Source organism: Copadichromis virginalis, linkage group LG4 (genome assembly GCF_057382275.1).
Source record: "Copadichromis virginalis isolate Kocher_CV1m ecotype Utaka linkage group LG4, C_Virginalis_male_GT1.1, whole genome shotgun sequence".
NCBI lineage: Eukaryota > Metazoa > Chordata > Actinopteri > Cichliformes > Cichlidae > Copadichromis > Copadichromis virginalis.
In genome coordinates, this window is record NC_140621.1 from 29,253,164 (window position 1) to 29,277,142 (window position 23,979).

Genomic DNA, 23,979 nt, shown 5'->3' on the forward strand with positions numbered 1-23,979 from the left:
CCACCTCCCAGCCTGCTAAAGATCACACTATCACTGACTTTCGGTTTGTTTCATTTTTATTGCAAACATCTGTTCCTTTTGCATATAATTAAGCTCTTTACACAAAACAGCACATGTGAGAGCTAAACCTGTGAATGCTAAGCATTCATTTGCATTTTGTTTGTAACAATTCACGCTAAATGGACTAAAAATTGAATTGAGTAGTCCCACCTTTCAAAAGTGTAAAAACCTCCTTGAGGTAAGCATTTCTATTAATATTCTGCTTTCAGAAGCACGCAAATAAAATAAGTGTCCGCAATGGTTAAGAAGAGAATAAGAAGGGGGATAATTAATTTCTTTAAAGTGTAAAGCTTTTATCGCTCTCTATTTTCACTCGCAAATTACCTTTCCTTTTATGCCCCGGGGCCACTCTTTCACTTGACTAATTCTTGAATCAAATATTGTCACCTCGTTGTTGTTCTTTATTTCCTAATTTATTCCATTATTACGCGACAGCATGTTTTGTTTGTGTGTGTGTCTGTGAAAATAATGGTGTTGCCACTTTATAGAGAAAGATGGGTTTTTTTGTAAAGTACCGACAGATAAAAGCCACCAGAGAAGGAGGAGTGGACAGACCTGCTGGAGTGAGAACACACTGACATACTGACAGGTGAATTTCAGGACTGGACAAGTACAAAAAAACCCAGTGAACCGTCACATCGACCAAAAACTGGGGGGGAAAAAATGCCTTAGGCTTGTATCTGACAGCACAGTGTTATCGGTTAAATTACGCTCACATTCAAGCTGAGAATATGCCACCATAGAAACACATTTCCAAGTGTGAAATGCTGTAGGTGTATCAGTTTGTGGATGGTCTGAAACCCATTAATTAAGTGTTTGTGTGTGTGTGTGTGCGTGCGTGCGTGCGTGCGTGTGTGTGTGTGTGTGTGTGTGTTTGTGTGTGTGTGTGTGTGTGTGTGTGTATGTGGGAAACTTTTCAAATTCTTGGTGTTGTGGGTACTGAATGAGGCAGTTTCGTTGTTTGTTGTTCATTTGCCTGCACATAATAGGTTGATTTAAAGATTCATGAACTTGAATTTAAGGACTGTTGGTCCCCTGCTGAATGGCACGTGGCACAATTTGCATGGATGATGTGGAGAAAAGGCAGTGAGTCTGTTTGAGGGCATATCAGCACCTTTGTGCACAGATGCCTATGAGTTTACACTAAATCCCCCCCCCCCCCCCCCGTTTTTTTTTTAAATTCCACTGATTTTGATGGAAATGAGAGGTCATGCAACATCTTTTGAAATGACTGCCAAGTCGTACTTTTTCTATTGTGTTCATGCACCTAAGGGAGAGAAAGAGAAAAAGACTGTTTACATCCACCTGTGTGAGATATGAGATACCGTTTCCATTCCTCATCTTCATTGCATGTATTATTACTTCCTCCTTTGAATACAGCACATCCCATTAGAAACAGAATGAATGGGTCTGTGAAAGGCCACTTCATCCTTGTGGGACCTGCGTCGGCATAGAGAGCAGATCTTTTGTGCGTCTTGCCCCCTAATCAAAAATGCCGAGGGAATTAAAAATGGCTATCTACGCAACGCCGCTCGTGCTGACAAATAGATGGCAGAACAAGACACTTTCACAGAGATTTCAAAAAGATTCTCGCTTAAAGGCAGGCTTCACGTGAGAGCTATCTTTGTTATGGTCGAATGCCACAGCCAGTTTAATCGCCTGTATTTCTGTCATGAGTTCAGTACACCGTTCATTATTTTTTTGTGAGGTCTGTGTTGTAAAAGGTCAGCAGTGATGCTTCTTGACAGTCAAATGTACACTTTTGGAGAGAGATCTTGAAACGCGACAAACCCTTGCCAAAGACACAAGTGCACACATTTTGATTGGGGTGAAGGGATAACATGCTAATGTGTTGTTCCTGCACTGCTACATTAGCCTTTTAATATCCTCTTCATGCACTTGTATTAATTAACCATGTGTCAACCTTAGCTGACGCAGTCTTAGTCACAATCATAATTATGTTTCCTTGTAAAGTTCAACCTGCAGGCCCAGTAACAGCACATGATGTTCTTCTCTAAACAATATTCTAAAATTGTCTCAGATCATTCAGGTGATGACGAGAATCACTATAAAGATGCACACTGACAACAGATTGTAGACACGCGGATTTTGCTCCGTGGTAACTCTTTAACATATGCATCTGTGATAGTGGGCGACTAGCAGTGCTCATAATGTGACAGTTCACAGTGGGTCTTTGGCAAGAAGGTAAGTAATTTTAATTGGCACTCAGCCAAGTCAAGAGAATAAGCATTTATGTGAGAACATTAGAGAAGATTCAAAGAAAGGGGATATACTTTGAACTGTTCGTCGTTTGAGCGGTACAATTACTGGCTTGAAAATATCTGCAAATGAATAGAATTTGTAACTTCTTATTTTCACATGCAGGCCAACCGATTATGCAAGTAAGTGTCATATTACCAGTTATTCACATTATTTGCTTCACCTTCTTGTTGTCTTGTTGTACAAGCGAACACCTTACGTGTCTCCTACAACCTATAGGGCATGTTTCCTGAATAACTGCATGTATTTTACTCCATAAAAAAATTGCATAGATCTATATTTTACTGTAAAGAAGTAAAAGATCATTTTGAATAGAGCCCACTTGTTGCTGTGGTTTCCAAATTATAACAACCATACAGTTAATGCTATGGGGAGGTTTGAGATGTGGTGTGAGGTGTTTTCGTGTGTTTAGTGTGTGGCTTGTTATACGACAGTTAATATATAAATGATAAATAATATTCACATGTGCCTCCCTGTATCCAGTAGACATTTATGAGAACAATACCAGGATAATTTTGGATTTTCTTTTTCAGAGTATTGACAAAATTAAAGGATTTGGAAGAAAAGATTAAGTAAAAATAAATGTTTTAATAGAAATTCTCTCTACTAAATGAAAGCAGCGAAGTCATCTGATCTCCTGTTTAGAAAGTCTGGATACACCACACACTGCAGTTACCTATCTGTAAGAAAACATGACACTGATCCCTATAAAGTTTAATCATTTATGCTTCCATATTATTTTCTCTTGGCTATATTATACAATTTTTGTGGTCATCTTGATCTGAACTATTCCACCGATCAATATCCAGATGTTTAAATACAGGTTTTCATGTTGTGTTGAAATAGTGTGTGGAGTTGTTCTTAGCCATTAAAGTCTAATTATCTAATGTGTTTTATTAATTCATAGTGTTTGTCTGAGATACCTTTGTCAGAGTTTGATGGTCTGTTGAACACGCTGTCTTGTGTGCATGGTCAGTGGACACAGGTGTGAATGCATGGGTGTGTTTGTAAGGATTCATCTACCCGAGCTCTCCTAACAAGTACTGAAAAAATAATGAGAACATCGGTTGCTTCAGAGTGGGGTACATCAGAGAGAAAGAGGAGACGATGTCGATACATATAAGAAAGAGAAGATAAATTGATTCAAAATGCTGAGATGAATTCAGTGGAAACCCAAAATCTTTTTCTCTGTTTAAAACTCAAATAGAAAATGATATATTTTGGCTGAGAAAATAGAGGGATGTACTATTAAAGGGAAAAAGGTGTATTAAAGGTGTATTCAGAGATCTGTATAGCACAGGATTAATCACAACTGAATGTTAAGGAGAAATACTTTTTTAAAAAGACTTCAAAATGCAATTACAAGAGAAATACCACTGTAGCCTTTTCTTCTGAACATGTTCTGTTTAAAAACAATTAAATAATACAAAGTGCTAATTAATTAAGAGTTGACAAAGCTTAAAATAGTTGTTACAACTTTTTACTTGCATGCCGCAGTTTCAAGTTTTTGGTACAAAATAATTCATGCAGCATCGATGATTTCAAAGTGCAAAACAGATCCAAAGTCACTTTACAGAGCAGTTAGCGAGCATGCCAAGTAGGACCAGAGTCACTCCATAAAGCTGTAACGAAGTTTGTTGAAAACCCTAAAGGCTTTTCATACTCAAGGTGTACCAAGCAAGAACAAGAAAACAAACAATCAAAACTTTGTATAGAGAATACACACATACACATCCATCACGTCCACAGAGTACACTGGCAGGCGTGGAACTATAAAAATTCACAATCATGCTTTTGGACTTTTTTTTTTAAACCAAATATTAATAATCATTCGAAATTTACCAGAAAAAAAAAACAAATCAAAAATGAGGTAACGGCTTGTAAACATGTTTTTTACTTTGTTCAAGTTGGCAACGACAAATTCACTCAAAATATTCAACAGATCGGCCCACGTGTAAACAGCTGCCCTTATTTTACGCACAGACTTTACGCACAAACATTGGTCGTTGGACTACTTTCCTGTAGTCCTTTTTTTTTCGGTAGGTCATGTTTTTGCATATCTTAGTCACAAGGACACACTTTGATAAGTACATGCAGATGTAGATCTTGATCTGCTGTTCGAAATGTGCAACAGATCTCCATACCGGTTCTCCATCCATCTCTCCATCTAGGTGAACTAGCTGAGCCCAATCATAACAGTTTCCACGTCTTTGGAGGGTCTCCGGTCTCTTACCAGAAAGTTAATCATACTTTCCGACTTAATCATCAGGTTGCACCCAAGAAAAAATACACCGAACACTACAGTGAGTGACAACACGCACAGAACTGCGATTTGCACCACACGCATCACGAAGAGTTTGCGCTCGTCTTGCAGCAGTACCAGGGACCCTCCGCCGTCGCCGGTCACCACGCTGTCGGTTGCATTGCCGGAGTATGTTGCCAGTGTCCCAGCGAGGCTCTGACTGCCGTTAAACATTGCGTCCTGGGTAACGTTGAAGAGGGAAACATTCATCTTTTGTTGTGGGTTGTTAGCAGCAAATCACGCGACTCCAACTGGTAGGCAGAGAGTTTCACTATAAAACCCCGACACCGAGCAAAACTTAGTGTCATATGACTACTGAGACAAAAAATAAGAGGAAGGTATCGAGAAATAACTAGCTTTTGAAGTCCAGTTCTGCAGCCAAACATCGAGGTTTGCCAAAGCTTGAGTGCGTAATGACCACATCCACATCACCGCACCGCTACAGTCAGAGAGTGTCGATCAAGTAATAACCCAACTATGGTAAGTTTCTTTAATTCAGAGTCCAAGTTTCTCTAAGTCTTAGCGAGTCTTCTGCACAGGAAGGAAGGTGCAAAATGGTGTTCCCCGATGGTGTATTAAGAGACACTCCCTGCGCACCCGAGCTCGCCTGCGAGCGTTTTCTTCCACTGTGCCAAATCTCTCGTGCCTTTTAAAGTGATGATGAATTCTCCGTGGACCACAACACTCCTCAATAGAGAATGCGGTCAGGTGGCTTTCCATAAAGCGCTACTGAATACACAAAAAAGGAGAGAAGGAAGGAAAGAAAGAAAAAAGAAAAAAGAAAGGAAGAAAATAGTTTTCCCTACTTGTTTTTTTACTGCCACCTGTTTCAAATTCATTTTTATTGTTTTTGTTTGTTTGTTTGTTTGTTTGTTTTTATACGGATCTGAGTAGTGTAACAGTTCTAGCTTAACAAATATGAAGATGTTTGTTAAAAAGCATGTAAATGTATTTCAGGTACACTACAAATGGGGTTAAATTGCTTGTTAAAAGATATTCTGATCTCCTTGAGGAACATAGTATCTATGTATGCACATTTTAAAAGCTGTATAAATCTCCCTAGTACTGATTGGGGCATTAACTGTGGTGGCTTCTTGGGAAAATATTTACCTGGACATTGTGTTCAGTGAGAAATAAGTTGACCGCCTGCACTGAAAAATAAATGAGAGGTGTTAATTGATTCTAATTGGGGTTTTTTTTTTAGTTGTTGTTGTTTCTGAATAAGATGTGACTATGGTTTAGGAGGTGAGAGAGGCAGCAGTATTTGCAAGCTGTAACTTGGAAATGAAGACTTGAGCTAATAAACTTCTCTGTGTTTTCCTCCAGGCTGCTGCTGAAATTAAATTTCTGAGCTCATATTTATTGGAATGTGTTACTCAAATATTACTTTGACGTTCAGGTGTAAACTGTTGGTGGCATGAAACAGAAATGAGAGCTTTCATGCAATTGTATCAGTTAAAGATTTTTTAATATACTGGAATATCGTTCTATATTAATAATGTTATCCTGCTTCACTCGTTCACACATAATGCGAGGTTTCATTTTGGTCAGTGACTAATATATGAAAGTATTTGTGTAGTTTCTTATTGCGATGTAGGAGTTTTAATCAGAAATTAACCTTTAAAAATTGCTGAAAAGAAGTACTATAATCAAAGTAGAGAGTATTAAGCTGCCTTGGCTGAATAGGCACCAATTTAATATTTATTATCTCACAGCTGCTGTGACTTCCTCAAACTGCTGATATACGACACAGTTATGCATGAGCACATTCAAATTTTAAAGCAAAGAAAAAAAATTTTTTTCTATTTTATTCTAATACCTCACTTGTTTGGTTGTGAGATAACCGCGATACATTTCAGCAGATTAATGAAAGAAAAGAAAAGTCATCCTCACGCATTATAAAACTTACCAAGAGTTGTGTGCAGAGTCTGTCAGATTAATCTTCTGTTTGTCTAAAAACAAAGGCCATGAAATTCAATTTGGGGTGCTCCTGATTTCTGGGTAAGCAGCTTTCAGCCAGCGACTGACAGGCATGTGTACAAACAATGATTCGCTCAATCACAAATACTTTCCATGAGCCTGGGGGTGGTTTACTTTCAGATAATTTATTAATGGCTGACAACAGAAGAACAATGAGTAGTTTTTTGTGTACAATAAGATCAAATCATCTCATTAGCCTTTCGATTTGGTTGCTGCAAATTGATTGCCAGCATATAAATCAGTGCTGTACAATCTGACTTTGTTCTATTATTCACTTTAGTGTGATTATAGAAAGCAGCTTGTACTAACACCTAATCTCTCTGTCAATATGTACCAATGCTTCCTTGAGGCTTTAAACTACAGAACTTCAAAGAATGTGCAAATGATGAAAAAGTAGTTGCAAAATCAGCAGGAGGAAACTTCAGTTATTCTTCTGAACTAATTAGCAAATTCTGACGCACAAGTACAAAGAGCTCGTCGTGTCATTATATTAAGTGGTTTTTCAAGAAGTTTTGCACGTTAGAAGTTTCTTAGACTTCATTAACCTGTTGCATATTTAAACTTCAAACTCAGCAGAGCGTCAGAGGCTTTCCTGTGAATGCCTCAGATTTCATTGATGCACCAGTCACAGGAAGAGACATAACTGGAGGTTATTGTTAGTATAACTGTAGATGAAAATATATTCATATGAGAATGCATACATGAATGTGAGTGCCCGACTTGTTCCTAAGCAACAGTAGACCTGTGAGCCCAGTGACAGATGGTTGGTGAAGTTATTTTGGTTTAGAGGAGAAAGAGAGGGAGGGAGCGGTGAGGTGCCTGGACGGAGCAGAAGGGGGGAAATGTTTCCACTTAACATGAGGGAATTGGCAGCCTAGCAACACAAACTAAGTGAAGACATCCCTAGCAACAAAGATTTGGTGTTTGACCCCACCCACGTCCCTACCGTTCCTTATCCATACATCATTTTTTCTCTGAGTTGCTGACACAGGGCCTACATTCACCTTTTCAAACCCTTCCAACACAAAGATAACCAAAATTCCTCAAAACATCCTCCCCATTAATTATGAGATTTCTAATATGTCCAGTTATTAGCAAATCAAAAAACACATGGAAGGATTAATTTCCATTTCCATTTAAAAAGTGTGTTTTGATATTAAATATGAATAAATACATTATCACAGAAGAAAATGTTTTCGGCATTTCTTGTAGATTAAACACAGGCTGATAAATTTTGTTTTCTGTGGATGGGGTCAGGCAGGTCATCAAAATTCAGGGGGCTGATCTGGTGTGAAATAACTAAATTCCCGCAGTGTAACCAAGTTACAGCTACTTGGCCAACCTTAGCTTGATACCTGAAGAAAACTAATATCTGGGAGGAAATACTTGCTGTCCAGCTAACTTGTTAAACTACTTAATCAGCTAATTATGCCCCATAATATTAACTCATGTATTATTTGTGGATCTGTCACATCAAAGTTAACTTTATTATCTTGATCAGGTATACAATATAAACTTAATTAGGTACACCTTGCCAGCAGTTTCATCCCCCCTTTCCTTCAGAACTACTTTAATTCCTCAAGGCATGAATTCAAGAAGGAGTTAGCAACATTCCTCTGTGATTTTGGTTCATTTTGACATGATTGCATCACACAGATGCCAGCTGCACATAATTTTGTTTTATCTGCTCCCTCATTCACAAGTGGTCACAAAGCAGATGGATAATCATATTTGATTTGGGAGAGATTTTAACACCAAATTCCCTTCCTGATGCAACCCTCCCAGGGATTTTTGTCTCCTCTTAGTCCTTAGGGATCTCTTATGTGATAGCCAAATGTGCTAACCTCTATGTTATGGAGCCGCAGTTCTCAGTTGCATATCCATGCCATGAATCGCTTGAAATCTGGTGACTGTGGAGATGATGATTTGAATAATTTAAGTACCTCATTGTCATGTCCAGGAAACCAGTCTGAGTTGATTTTGTGACATAGCATGTTATCTTGCACCCATCAAAAGGTGGGTACATGCTGGTTATAAAGGAGTGTTTGTCAGCAATACTCAGGTACATTCAGAAATTTAAATCTTGTCAGCCACCCAGAGTGCACCAAGAAAATATCTTCCAAATGTTACACCACTCCATATTGACAAGGTAGCTTCACAGAGTTGCTGAAGATATGCTGGCTGCTCTATTGGATTAAGAGCTGGTGACTGTGGAGAGTATTTGAGTACTTTGAATGCACTGTCATATATCATATTCAAGAAACCAGTTTTAGATGATTTGAACTTTGTGGGAATGTATGTTATCCTGCCAGAAGCAGCTACTGGAAAATGTATATGTTGGAGTGAAGTCAGATGCAGAGACGTCAGCAACAATACTCAAGGCTAAAGGGTCCAACATGTGCAAATAAAATGTTTCTCACACCATTACACCACCAACAATTGCAGCATAAATCCAAACTATTCAGGCAAGGCAAATTTTCCCAATTTTGTTTAAATTCACCTGAATCCCCGTTCTGATGCTCAGTTGGAATTCAGCAGGTTTTCTTGGCCATGCTTAAATGTCTAAATGTTATTGGCTCCTATGTGTTTGGCCAGTTAGACATTTGCCTTAATGATCAGTTGATAGGTGCACCTAACAAAGTGTTTGGCAAATCAAAGCACAACATAAAACAAGGCAACAATACATATAACAGTACAGGACTGTCTCGGGTGGTTTATTTCTCATCATTGCTTGGCTCATGAGAGCTTGCTCGCACATACTGCAAGCTGCAGCTCCCTTTGCCTGTCATTAATAACAGTGGATTTACACCACTTGCACAGAAAACCTGGAGGAGCTAAACACCTATAGGACTCACAGTTACACATGATTATATTATAATAATTATACATTGACGTAAATGACATGGATACAGACCTTACACAAAACAATCATTAAAGTTATTTTTAAGAAGATAGTGACTTCTTTAGTTTATATACAAGTGGATATTAGACTCTCTAAGAATGTGTGTTGTCTGCTGTTTATTTAAGACACAGTTTGCAGAACTTATAAATTTAATTTAAGAATTTCCTCTCCTGTGCAGACATCTCATGCTCTCAGATGCCACCCATTAACCTCATTTCCACTTAGTCATAACCCCACATCTCAGTAAGCAGGCTACCATGATGTGCCTCGTCATTTCTGCCTGTTTACTCTCAATGTTCAGCCACTTTGTCATCTTCAAGCCCTTTTTTCCCTCAGCTGTCTCTATATGTAACAGCAGGCAACATTAGAGTTCCCACGGTTCTGAAGTCTTTAAAAATCAACAACAGAAAATCCCCCTTTCCATTTGTCCACCCCTCGTGTGTTCTCAGTTGAATGTTTTTTTATTTATTTTTACTTTTTTCACATATAAGCTATCATCCCCCGGGAGGCAAGTGTAAGCCGCAGAGCCGGAGGAGCTAGTGTAGGAGGAAGATCAGATAGCAAAACTTCATAACGCATATACACATTTTCCCACGTCAGTGACTGTGGGGCGCATTTCATAAGCTGGCTGACCACACACCTGAAATACACCTTAAAAGCTCATATCCCCGATTTGACCTTCCCACCTGCCAGCTAAACCCACGAAAGCAGGAAATGGTAAGCTGAGTGCAGTTAACCAAAAGCTGATTTTGCCCGAGTGTGATTGTGTTTGGATATTGGTCCAGTGTGACAGCATTTCAGACTCAGCGAAAAGCTTAAAGGGCTCCAGATAGATCTGTAACATAGGTCAGAACCCCTCCACCCCCTTTCTTCCTCCTGCTCCACTCCTTGCTTCTTGTTCAGTCTTAATTGGCTGCCATCTGACCCAGTCGGCAGCTTTTTATTCAGGACAACTGGCGCTATGCTCATCCCAATATGTCACTCATCTGTGGGTGAAATCTCCACAGATGGCTCTAGAGCCAATAGATCCAAATCAGTCAATACTGAAGTTTGGTTTTCATTGCCTGCAGTGTATTACCTGCACACTGCACCCACACCCACAGCTTAATACCAGTAGAACAGTTAACTATTATAGCTTTTCTACTCATTTCTCTATTTCTGTCATTTCTTCTAGTGGCAATTCTTGGACACTGATAGCAGTATCTTAGCAACCAGACAGAGATTAAGAACGGGACACAGGGATAAAGATTCAATAAATGGACAAATGTTCAGATAAGAAGCATTGTCTGCTTCTACAAGCACGACCATACATAAACACACCGCTGCCACCACAGACTTCCCAGGGTTGATTTCTGTAGGAAATTGTTTATCCAATTTCTTCCTCATTTTTAAAATGTATTTATTTAAGTAACTTACTTGTTCGATTGTTATAGAAGCTGGCACATGTCCAAGTGCTCCAACATTTACTGGAATCGAAGGAGGTCTTCCGTGGCATGAAGCTGTGAAACTCAAGTCTCTAGTGAACTTTTAATAATAGCTTGAAGCAAAGCCAGACATTAAAACAAAATCAGGAAAGGCCTGCAAGTAGTTGCCACTTACTTATTGCTGTTAATCTATCGCCATTTACTCTATTTTCTCTTTTAGGGATTCTATAAAATCTTATAGAACCCCACATGATATGTCATGTGTTTCTAGTTTTGCCAGAACACATTTCACATTTTGAGGCGACTGTTATATGCTGTACTCCTGTCGGTCCAGTAGAGGGCATGAAGGCATGCAAAGCGAATAACATTTAACAGGATTTAACAGCCACTTTAAGCAGTTTTGTTTTGTAAAGCTTAAACTTGTAGTCTGCCACTGCAGTTCAGGTTTCTGACTAATAGGCATTTGTAGTCTATGTTGTAAGCTCACACTCGCAAGTGATAAAATAATGCATTCATTCTGGTGGGAACTCTTTTTTATAGGCATTTTTGCAAAAGTTGACCATTCTTAGAGTATAATAATCTAGTGATTAGCGCAATTTTGTTGCACGTGTACAACGACAGTGAAGAGCTATTTTATTCTGTTGATGGAATTCTCTTTGACGTCCCTCATATCATTTCCACCAAAAGCAATATTTAACTAAAAATGTATTTATTTCTTATGAAGCGTTGCCAAACCGCTGATGTTCTCAAAATCTAATCACGGTTTCATTTCATCACTTGTTTGAGCCACAGCTTTCAGAGTTCTGCAGACCTGCTTAAGAAATGTCTCTAGAAGGTACAAAGACTCCTAATTTCAGTCCGATGAGTCACTTTCTCTACTTCTGCGAAATGAAGAAGGATTTGTGTGCTTGATTTCTGACGACACTCGTTGCTCTTGTAACCCTGCAAGTAATCCATCAGCACCGATGGTTATCAAACAACTAAGAGAGCAGTCTAAACATGTCACGGGACAAATACTGTACACACTGTGGATGGGGATGGGAGTTTGTTACAGTATTAGGCGGTGGGTTATGACCTAACATGCAGAATGAGGAAGCGTGAAGTTGCACAGACACATACGACTCACTTCAGATCCCGGTTCATTTGCTGTCCAGTCATGGGGACTTTAACAGACCGTCTAGCTATACTGGTTCTCATTTTGTCCACAGCATCAAACGTCTGCGGTAAGATGGTTTAATGAATAATATTTTATTCAGCCTTAGGCTATTTTTTTTCACCTGCCGATGTGTATTTTTGTCTCATGTCTCTGAAAGCATAAAGTCGATACATGTGCGTGTGATCACAGTTATTTAATAACCTACAATTTTCTGAAAAGGAAAAATAAAACCGCAGCTGAATATCTTAACTAGATAGGCGCTGCTGTTTAGGATCTGTAATTGCGCTGCTTCCTCGTAGCTTTCGCCACCTCTCCTTATAAGGGAGTGAAAATAGTCGGGATGTGTGTCCCATTGGAAGGTGACCTGCTCTGGCTTCTCTGTACTCCACATTATAACGCTCATTATTTCAACTTAACTAATATTTTTTTCTTTTCTTTTCTTTTCTTTTCTTTTCTTTTCTTTTCACTTGTCATCAGTTCAACTTAAATACCTTAGCACTCACACTAACTTTTGATTTCACTGATGATCATTTTTGCTTGTTACAAAACAAAGCCAATCAATGAATGAACTTAAGTTTTGTGAATGAAAAGCAACATACAATCAGGTGAGTGTAGTAAGCAAGTGCATTTACATGAGATGATCTTTGACTATGTCTGACTATAATTACTTATTGGCACTTATTTATGAACTGAATGAACTTAGGTCATGTTTTTATATAATGCTTATTCTCTCAGATCATTTACTTTAGCTCACATTTAACAAACTTGTCACTGCTGACCGTGTTTCAGTGTTAATCTACAATCAGCCACACCCAAAGGCCTCACAAGAGAATGCACTGAAAAGGGAGTGGACTTCATTATTCTTCTAACTTTTTACACATTCAACTCAATTTGAAGAATTTAATTATATCCTCTTAGACTGTATCAAACACTTAGAATCTTATAGTATCTGAAAAGAGCTAAGTAGCATCTTAGTGCTACTTCGTGTAAAACCAGTCAACAAACTGGTTGGAAAGTTAGAAAGACACTATACTCTATAGTATTGCATGTATTTTTACATTTTTCTGGGTGTCATTTTCACAGATTCCAATGTATGCACATCACGAGGGGTCACAACATGTCAACAGTGTCTGGCTGTTCACCCGAGCTGTGCATGGTGTTCTCAGGAGGTAAACACACACACATAGACACGGTTTCTACTCACTCCTCCCCCTCACTCCTCAGTGAAGCAAGTTAGAACTGAAATCTCATTCCCCACCAGCTTGCTTCATTCCATCACCCTCTAAAGCTTTTTCATGGTACCTAGTCAACACAGATATACACCCTAGGCTCTCAAGCATAATTAAGAGAAAATTGTCCTGCTGCGTCCAAATAGCCAGGACAGGCACCTCCACAGATATTGGTTATTTGTTTGGCAATTTTCTTGTTGTTGTTTTTTGTTTTTGTTGTTGGGGGGGGGGGGGGTTAACATCCAGATGCCTAAAGGGATTCATCATAATGTCTGGAGACTGGGGTTCTTTTGTTTGTTAAGAAAATGTATAAACCACTACACTATGGAGCCACTTACTGTTGTATTATATACATTAAATTAACTAATGAATGCAAAAGGCCCAACAGAATGGCTGTGATTGTTTCAGGAGTTTGGGAAAGGGGCATCTGGCAAATCTCGCTGTGACCTAAAAGAGAATCTACTAAAAGAAGGATGCAGCGCAGCGTCACTGGAGTTTCCCTCCAGCACCCTCACTATTCAGCAGGATGTGCCGCTTAGTGACAAGGCATCAGGAACAGCTAAAGATGTTACTCAGATCAAGCCTCAAAAACTCCAGATGACTCTAAGACTAGGTATGTTAACACCCAACCAGATATCATCTGTATAAAGATCAGGAGATACATGCAACAGCACCATTATGCAACCAGCCATAAAGAGTCATTATTATTGTTCTACATGTAGAAATAGCATGACGGATGTAAACTGATATTAATATTACATCTTTTTCTCCTGGTAGTAGACACCTTTTGAGTTAATTGTGCTGTGTAGTTAATCAGTTTTATCCTCTGTCCCTTGTCCAACCCTGTGGTCCTCTTCTTGTTCCCCTCAGGTGATGCCAAACGTTTCACTGTGTCTGTGAAACAGGTGGAGGATTATCCCGTGGACCTCTACTATCTGATGGATCTCTCATATTCAATGAACGATGACTTGGCTCGCCTCGTCACCTTGGGCAATGATCTTGCTGCAGCCATGGGCAAAAAAACAAGCAACCTGCATATGGGGTTTGGGGCCTTTGTGGACAAGACTATGTCCCCATACATGTACACTTTTCCTTCACAGGCAATCAGTAATCCGTGCTATGGGTAGGTATGATGCAGGCTGTTGTTAGGTTTAAAGTAGATAAGGAGCTCTGGTGGAGATTTTTCTACCAGATGTGTTTAGCAACTTGAAATTGATTTTCCTTTTTCACTGATTCACTTTCCCACTATCTCACGCTTAATATAAACAGGATTGGTGTACAATGCCAGGCTCAGTTCAGTTTCAAGAATGTGCTGTCACTGACAGAGAAGGTATCTCGTTTCACTGAGGAGGTGAGGAAACAGCAGATATCGAGAAACAGGGATGCTCCAGAGGGTGGATTTGATGCTGTCATGCAGGCGGTGGTGTGCAAGGTATAAATAGCATAAATATGTCAACTACAGATACACGTCCTCAGAGATTTTGCAACACAGTATGACCCTATGGAAAAGAAAAAGAATGTTTTCTTTTCCTATTAGCTGATGTTATATACACATAAGTCTCTAAACATATACTTTTCTATTATCAGCTCCTTTTGAGTTTTTTTTAACACATATTGGTAGTTTTTTCAACTTAATTATACATTTGCTGTATGCTTTATCTTTTTTTTATGGTATATTTAACTTTTTATATTATATTTTATATTATATTTGTGTATCCATCATAATTAGGATAAGATTGGCTGGCGTCCGGATGCGTCACATCTTCTGGTGTTTACCACTGATGCCAAAACTCATATTGCTCTGGATGCGCGCATAGCTGGTGTTGTCCAACCGAATGATGGAGAGTGTCACCTTGATAGTGACAATCTTTACAACAAATCTACAGTGCTGGTAAAGAGAGACAGTTAAATGCATAATTTTAAATGTTTTTGGACAAAGTGCTGCTTTTCCAAACTATGTTCTTCTGGTGTCTTCCAGGACTATCCCTCTTTGGGGCTATTAACGGAAAAAATGACCGCAAACAACATAAATTTAGTTTTTGCTGTGACCAACGAAGTGATACCAATTTACGATGTAAGGAAAATGGACTGCTTGTGTCACGTGATAAATTTACTATTGTAAAAAACTTTCACTATCTTACCACCATGTCTCTATTGCCAGGAATACAGTAAGCTTATTCCAGGCACAACCGTGGGAACTCTGTCTGGTGATTCTGGGAATGTTATTCAGCTTATTGAGCAGGCATATGCGGTAAGGAGTTTTTGAGGTTGGAAAGACAAGTAGAATTTGCAAAATAATGTTGTCTATTTGATCTGTAAAGGTACACTAGAACCAATATGTGATTTATACCTTTAATCTGAGCAGAAAATTCGGTCTAAAGTGGAGCTGGAGCTGTTGAATGTCCCAGAGGAGTTAAATCTTTCTTTCAACGCCACTTGTCTAAATGGAGAGGTCATCCCCGGAATTAAGTCCTGTACTGGCCTCAAGATTGGAGACACAGTAAGTAACGGTTCAGGAATCTTCAGTATGCATCCAGTATTTCTACACAGACTATCAAAGAGGCATTTCTTCCTCTTCAGGTGTCATTCAGTGTTGAGGCTCAGTTGCGGAGCTGTCTTAAGGAGAAGAGTCGCACCTTTACCATCAAACCTCTTGGCTTCAAAGATGCCCTTGAGGTTACGGTGGATTTTGCCTGTGGTTGTGAGTGTGAGGCAAAGGCACAAGCCAACAGCCCCCTCTGTAGCAACGGCAACGGGACCTTCAGCTGTGGTGTTTGTCAGTGTCACCCAGGTCGGCTGGGCCCGCATTGTGAGTGCTCACTTGAAGACTACAGTCCATCTGATAATGCCAACTGCATCCGGGAACCAGAGGGCCCAATCTGCAGTGGAAGAGGCAACTGTCTGTGTGGACAGTGCTCGTGTCATACAAGAGAGTTTGGTCAGGTGTGGGGAAAGTACTGTCAATGCGATGACTTCAATTGTCTGCGCTTTAAAGGAGCTCTGTGTTCTGGTGAGTAAATTGTCGTTGTTGTTTTTTTTTTATCGTCAAATCTTAAACCATCAGTTTAACATTTTGCAATAGCACAAAACCTGATGCACAAACTGAAATCAAAGTAAACCTGCAGTGGTATGTGCAAGTATATTATTCTAAAATCATGACATTTAAAAAGTCTGTAGTAAGGATCTAGAGAAATTCTAGAGACTTTGCAAAAATGTCCAGGTTATTAAAACATCAAGCATATTTTCTTAGTTTTGCGGTTATGTTTCCATGCTGATTTGGGGATTTACACAAAATCCCCCTTCACTCAATCAGCTTTTGAAAATATCAAATCATGGGCATTGAACTACCTGCAGGGCACTAAAGATACACAAGATAATATTATATCATATTAAAAGCTGTTTTCTTCACTAAGAGCAGGAAAAATGAAGTTTCTCTTCCCTTTTCTTTCCTTGCTCTGAGGCTTTGTTGTATGCTTTCTTCCTTTCTCTCTTTGTATATAAACATATCTCAGTTGGTAGATAAGCCAAAAAACTAGGCTACTTAAAGTGCCTGTGCCATCATTAAGACAGTCTTTTCTTGCTTATAACAGACATGTAAATTAGTACAAAATTATTAAACATAAGCAATCATACTTATCAAATGACCAACGCTTTGTCAGACCTGCAAATATTATGTCTGTGCTCTGTAGAAGGCCAGTCAGAGAACACACCCATTTACTGCTATGTTTTTGTGATATGCAATTGCTATCTCTATCATTCCCAAATGCAAGTTGGTGCAACTCACTACAGAGTTACTCAATTACAATAATAAAACTTTAGTAAGCTTTGTCCTTGAGTAATTTATTGTTGCAGCATTTTGGCTCTATGATTGGTAAGAAGGAGTATGACTAATAGTAGAACAGGAAACTGCTCTTTAAAAGAAATAAGGAAACTTTTCCTATTAGGGTTAGTACTCATTCTGTGTTTACTCAAACTTTGGAGTAAACATGTCAAGTACACGGACTTGTGTTACTGAGGTACCTCTTCTTTCTACGGTAATGAGGACGCGAATACCATGAATCACGTACTTACAAGCAAAGCTCATGGAGCTATAAGAAAGTGCATTCAGACACAATAAGTTAGCCTGAAAGATCCTGTCAGCTTTCATTACAGGACGTGTAAGAAAAATCCATTTTAGAGATGTTAGTCAGTCACCCACATTTTTTAAAGTATATTATTGAAATTGGAGACAGTTAGTAGTCCACTGTAATTTTCAGTAAAGTGCAGAAATATGACACGAAAGCCCCAAATTAGGCATGCATCCTCTGGAATCAAGTTTTACCTGAAATAAACATACATTGCCAAGCTGATATCCAAATGTGACATACTTGTGTCAACAAGGCAAATGCTCACACAGGTTCTTTCTTAAGGAAGATTAACTTTTGCAGACACAAAGCCAGCACTGGTGTAAGTCAGTCTATAGAGCATTAGTGCTAAACCGCAGTGTGCAGAAGTGGTATTTAAAGCATGAGTGTCCCTTGTCTGCATCTTAGTTGAAGCTACCACGACACAGGGCATAAAAAAAGTTAAATCTCTGTGACGTTCCCTGTGGGTGTGCAGATCTCCTACTGATATGAAGCTGTTTCAGGGCTCAAGAACAGGAGCCAGCAAGCACAGCCCCAGGGAGCACAAATAGGAGGGAGGAGACTACAGCAAAGTTTGCATTCCTCTGCTGATTTTTGTTTTTTTACCTTTCCTCATCAGTACACGTTACTAGATTCTGTTTCCGCTTGTTCTCCAACAATGTAAGGTTATGTTTTAGTACTCTGTCTTTGTCCCTGTCCTTGTCCTGTTATCGTGGCCCCACTATTAACCTGTGCTCTGGGATTTGTTTAATTGACTGAATTATTGTGCTTGCTCACAAAGAAATGAGCATGATGTAAAACTAAAAACCCCTTTTCATGTTTGTGAATCATCTTTCAGTTAATGAAAGCAGCACAAATACTGACTCCTATTAAGTGTTGTGTAGAGAAAAACAAAAACTAACTTGTGACTCAAAGCATTTTTCTTGTTTCCAAAGCCTTTATACATATCTCAGCTCTTATGTTGTTGACAGAGTTACTGAGAAAGATTACACAACAACTCCACCGCCGGGCTTTATATGTGAAATTGTTAACCATTAACACGGACGGCCCTGCTTAAAACACATTTTAAAAAGAAAAGCCTCAGCTGACAGGGTGAACACGGTGGAATTGTTTGTCGAAGCTTTGTTGATTTGTTTTGAGCTCTGGAATTAGTTACCCTTACACCTTCTGTGATCTTTCAGCACTAGTCACTCCCCCTGTCTGATCCAGATGGACTGTGACTCACTCGCTTGGCTCATAATCATCCAATGCCAGTTTAGTTTCCTACCCTGTTGTCGCTGGAGCTCTGCAATAATATCCAAGGTGGTGTAATGTGCTGATGTGGGGTGTTGCACAGTAATGCAGGAAGAAAAGCTCACCAACCAATCTTCTCAGGAAATGGATGACAGCTTCCTAAAATGACTGGGTATTTCCATGCTTTCTGTGCTTCACAACATCTGAGGATGTTTGTGTCACTCTGTGTGTGTCTGCTTGCCCGATGGGATCAGGAATCATTAAACTGTACTTTCACAATAGAACATTTTCTGCCCTTCTCACAGTGGGGATGATTAAGGGAAATGCGTGACTCCCATTGCTGAGTAATTCAGATGCAAAAACAGCTACCAAGTTATTGCTTAACACAGCAGCATTTTCAAGGGAAGATTAGAATGATGTGGGAAGAAATCTGAAACAGATGATTGTTTTCAAACGCTGACTAGTCTTTTTTATTATTTAAACAAAACAGTTCAAGCAAAGGTCATGACAAAGGAGGCAAAGTTATCATTTTTTACAATGAATGACAATGAAGACCTAAATATAGACCTAAAACAATTAAGCAATAAAACCACATCACTTAAAACATAGTACATACACTCTTTACTTCTGGGGCCCCCCATGTGCAGCAGCCTGTTACAGCAGCTCTGCTCATTTCTGAGCTTCTTTCTTATTTCATCTTTATTTTCTCGTAATTTTTAACTGAAGTTTTAGCAATTGGATTCTGCATGTACTACTGTTTCATGCTAGTTCTGGTCATTTTTCTAACAACTTTCCCACGAGTGGGTCTAATAAAGGTTTATCTCTTTCTCAAACACTCACTCTCTAATTCCACTTCCTTCAAAGAACATTACAGTGACCTTGCATTCATTTCATGAAGAATAACACTCATCCTATCTAAGCACACTAATTAGGTAAGTATACACACAGACAAATGTGCACACAGATTCATTTATATTTATGCAAGTAGTATTTTGTAGGTTTGTGTCCCTCTTGTAGTTGTGCACTTAAACTGTATATTTTTGATTTCAAGTATTACAGAATAAATTTGAGCACTTTTATAGTCTAACCAAAAACTCACTTTATACCACAAATGACACTGTCTTTTTACAGAAACGTGCACACCTTACAGTCACACCTTGACCTAAATGAACCTACCTAGGTCTAGCCAGTCAGGCTGAAACCTATATTTAATCCCAGGATCTTTTTGCTGTGCCTCTACCATGTTAGACACTGCATCACCATGCTGCCACAAAGAATTAGCTTTTCATTCTTTTTCATTCTTTCAGGTCACGGGAAATGTGATTGTGGGGTGTGCAAGTGTGACGCAGGATGGAAAGGAGAAAACTGCAACTGCACCACGCGCACAGACACCTGCATGTCCAGCAGTGGTTTCCTGTGCAGCAGCCGGGGTATCTGTGATTGTGGAGTTTGCCTTTGCACTCAGCCTGGTGCCTACGGAGCCACCTGTGAGAAATGCCCCACCTGCCCTGATGCCTGCACGCTAAAAAAGTGAGTTAATCAGAGATGAAAAAACAACAGAAAAATCATATGAGAACTTGTAATTTTCAACCAAATGTAGACACATTTTCCTTGGACAAATTGATTAACCCTAAAAACAATTTCACTGGATTAGTGAGATATCTTGTTTAATTTTAGGGTAAGTGATTGATCAACTTATTGAACAATTATCAAATCATCCCTATGTGTAGACAGCATACTTGGCTTCTCAGGGCCCTACCTGTTGTTGGCAAAATAATGTTCTGCAAATAACTCACGTTTGCTTACGTTTTCCACATTTCATAACACAAACTACTCCTACATATTTTTTAGTGCAGACGCTATCATGTATAAGAGATGTAATGTGTGATGTCCGCTGAATGCATACGAAGTGAACCACTTACTGTTTTTGCAGGGAGTGTGTCGATTGTCTGCACTTCAAGAGAGGACAGTACATCAAAGACAACAGTTGTAATAGAATGTGCACCGATGAAATTGAAGTAGTGGATAACCTGGGTGAGAACTCCACCATTTCTAATCTCTTTATTGCTGCTATCCTGGCCTGTTGTGGTAATGTTGTATTTCTGCTTCAGATCATATGAGCATAATAAAATTAAAAGTATTTGGAGGCCTCATGAAAACATTGTGGTCAAAGAGTATTGTGGACTGCTCGATACTTTAGTCTCATAAACATACCTTAAAACAATGTATTACCTTGTTCTTCATCTTCACACGATCTCGTCCCACACAAGCGGAAAAACGCAATGGAGTAAACTGCTCGTACAAAGATGAGAACGACTGCGTGCAGCACTTCCAGTATTATGTAGCTGTTGCCGGCAAATCCATTCTGAGCGTCGTGAAAGAACCAGGTACTGTGAAAGTTTGTGTGCATTTATGGGATTCTTAAACTGCCAGAGAACTGAGCGTTATAATTTAGGCACATTATTAGGGGAGAATAGTGTGTGCTTGAGTTCCATTTCAGTCTGTTTTTCTGGACAGCCATAGTAACAGGGGAACAGTGTGTGCATCTTGTAATGTGTTATTATCTAAAGAACACATGATCAGCCAGTTACCCACATCCACACTCTCCCACACCACAGAAACTCAGACACATTGCATTGATGCTTCAAATAATTGTGAAATGTCTCTCACCAGATTGCATTGATTGCTTAACTTCTGATTGCACTACATTTCTTAGCAAACATGGTGCCAAAAACTGTGAATTAGCTCAGTTTCTCCCTCTCTCATGTCTGTCAGAGTGCCAGCCTGGTGCTGACATCTTGGTGGTGCTGATGTCAGTGGCTGGAGCCATTCTGCTACTGGGCCTTGTTGGCCTGCTCATATGGAAGCTGCTGGTCACAATCAAAGATCGCAGAGAGTTTGCCAAGTTTGAGGAGGAGAGAGCCAAAGCCAAATGGGATACGGTGAGAAATAACTCCATTGAAACACCAGAGTACAACAAAAGCAATATCGTTTGGCTTTCTATAACCTCTAGTGCTTTTAACAAATCTTTTTTCAATTTTAAGACCCAAACATGAATATGTATAGGGGTTTTTTTTCTTTTTATTTATTCTTTTGAATTTTAAATTGTTTCCATGATATTCATTTTTTACTTGCTTTTATTATTGTTCAGCACTTACTTTGTTTGTAACTTTGTTTTGAAAAGTGATTTTCTAAATACAAGTAAAGTAATGCCAATACACTGTAATAACAGAATATATCTGCCCTCTAGTCTAGCCTGCATATGGCAGTGTTACATATCACCATGGAGCTGAAGTAAACACCACTGTTTTATTTTCATAGGCTAACAATCCTTTGTACAAAGGAGCCACCTCCACCTTTACCAATGTAACATATCGGGGAAACTAACGACTAATGGCCAAGAGGAAAATCTCAGGGGTCAACGACAAAGAGGGAATGTAGCAGCACAGAAATGGATTGCAAATGAACATACTGTACACTGTCATGTGACCAGCTACTGTAGCTGAAAAAGCAGTTAATGTGGTCAAGAACTTGATGTAATGATTGTACATAATATAAAAGGAAAAAACAAAACAAAATGTTTTGTTATAAAGAACAGATGGCTGTGTTCTTAGTCATTCTGTTTCTACACTTTCACTTCTGGTGTATTCTAAAATACTAAATGTGCATTTAAGAAAAGGAGATTGGTTGTTACTGTGGTTTCTCATTTTTGTGGTATTGTGTCCACCACTGCAATATTTTTTAAGATGAATATTTCTGTACACCCATTACCACTTCTCCTTTTTCCTAATAGTCAGTTATAACAGTAGCAGCAACGAAACTGCAAGAATGCAGCTACTGCAGATCTAGTTTATAGTGACGTCTGGGATGTACGTTGTATTTAAACCTCCTAGGACCTGAACGTCCACATATGTGGACATCACATTTTGGGTTTTCTAGACCAAAATACAAAATTTTGCTCTACAAGGTCCTGATATCCACTTACGAGGACATTATAGTTCCACTGTTCTATCAAAATTTAAAGTGAATGTCCTCATATGTGGATCTCATTTTTCCCAGAAACAAAAATCAGGTAAAAAATAAAATCACATAATTCTTTGTTTTTACATTCATCAGGTCCCAATCAGCCCAAATAGCAAAGAGCAATTAAAAATGCATGCTATGAAAAAGTTTGGGTCTTAGAAGGTTAAATGCAAAAAAGAAATTGCCACTTCAATAATCTTATAACATAATTCTATAAAGATTTTCTTCTATTTTGGTGCTTTTGGGGATTTTTTATATATATATTTTTCTTTTGTAAAATATATAACTTATTCTGTGCTCTGTTGTACCTTTGCTTTTGTAAATGTAAGTCTGATTTGATTCAGTTCTCTACTGACCACCACTGTGCCACACCTTTTTAGCCTCTCTGAAATGTGACGTACATTTTGGTTTTACATTCGTGGTTCTCTCAGGATGTTTGCATTTTTTCACATCTTCTAAAGTTGTTAGCGGTTAAGTTGAAGACACAAATATTCAAGCAACTTTTGTGTGTCACTTGTGTGTTCCTTTGAAAAATGTATATATATTTTTTGCTTATTAAGATCTGACTTAAAACAGAAAATTGAAATTGCAATAAACATTCACTCATACACTCTTCAGCAAGGAGCTAATTGTTTTTGTTTGTTTTCTCCCAACTCTATTCATACGAAGAAAAATAATAAAATGATTTTGTTATGGAGGCATTGCAAGAAAATCAAATCCCTGCACAAAGAAATAGAAAATAAGCCTATAGTCACTTGATTTTATGCAATACTTTAATAATGAATTAGCTATGATCATGCACACAGTTTCACTGTGATGTGTGTTTTGGAAACTATATTCTGCAACAACTTATCTGCTATCAAGTTAGTCAACACTTCCTGTTTTGAAGCACACAGGATATTTTTTCACATATCTACAGTATGCAGTTCATGCAATATGATATACTTCTCTTCTATCTACATATTGCTGTCATCACTACAAGTATCCAAATTGTTACCCAGTACTGCTTTCAACTGCTTTGCATTCAGCATTTCAATATCCTGGCTTTGTTATGTCCCCAGGCTAGTCCAGGGGTTGGGGACTAACATAAAGTTAAAACAATGAAGGAGGAGTCAAAATGGTATTATTTTAAAAAACAAAAAAAAACAAAGGTTTATGGTCTGCTAGTGTTAAAGTTCTGGTTCAGACTGAGGGTACAAGGGCAACATGACAAACAAAACATCCCTGATACGAAAATAAAAGAAACTTACCTAACTCCAAAGGAAA

At 38.7% G+C, this 23,979-nt stretch overlaps 2 protein-coding genes across 2 annotated transcripts; one reads left to right on the forward strand and one right to left on the reverse strand.

The window, feature by feature from the left end:
- Positions 1 to 3,659: 3,659 nt before the first annotated feature.
- On the reverse strand, positions 3,660 to 5,289 carry rprml (reprimo-like). The gene has a single exon (XM_085455469.1). It carries the CDS (start codon positions 4,850 to 4,852, stop codon positions 4,517 to 4,519), a length of 336 nt encoding a protein of 111 aa, XP_085311595.1. The 5' UTR covers positions 4,853 to 5,289; the 3' UTR covers positions 3,660 to 4,516.
- Positions 5,290 to 11,997: 6,708 nt separating this feature from the next.
- itgb3a (integrin beta 3a) lies at positions 11,998 to 23,330 on the forward strand. Its single transcript, XM_085454769.1, has 15 exons — positions 11,998 to 12,171; positions 13,188 to 13,273; positions 13,742 to 13,946; positions 14,204 to 14,456; positions 14,603 to 14,765; positions 15,063 to 15,224; positions 15,312 to 15,407; positions 15,495 to 15,584; positions 15,699 to 15,833; positions 15,914 to 16,343; positions 19,998 to 20,220; positions 20,624 to 20,724; positions 20,961 to 21,077; positions 21,466 to 21,632; positions 22,012 to 23,330. Exons 1-15 carry the CDS (start codon positions 12,036 to 12,038, stop codon positions 22,075 to 22,077), a joined length of 2,430 nt encoding a protein of 809 aa, XP_085310895.1. The 5' UTR covers positions 11,998 to 12,035; the 3' UTR covers positions 22,078 to 23,330.
- Positions 23,331 to 23,979: the final 649 nt, after the last annotated feature.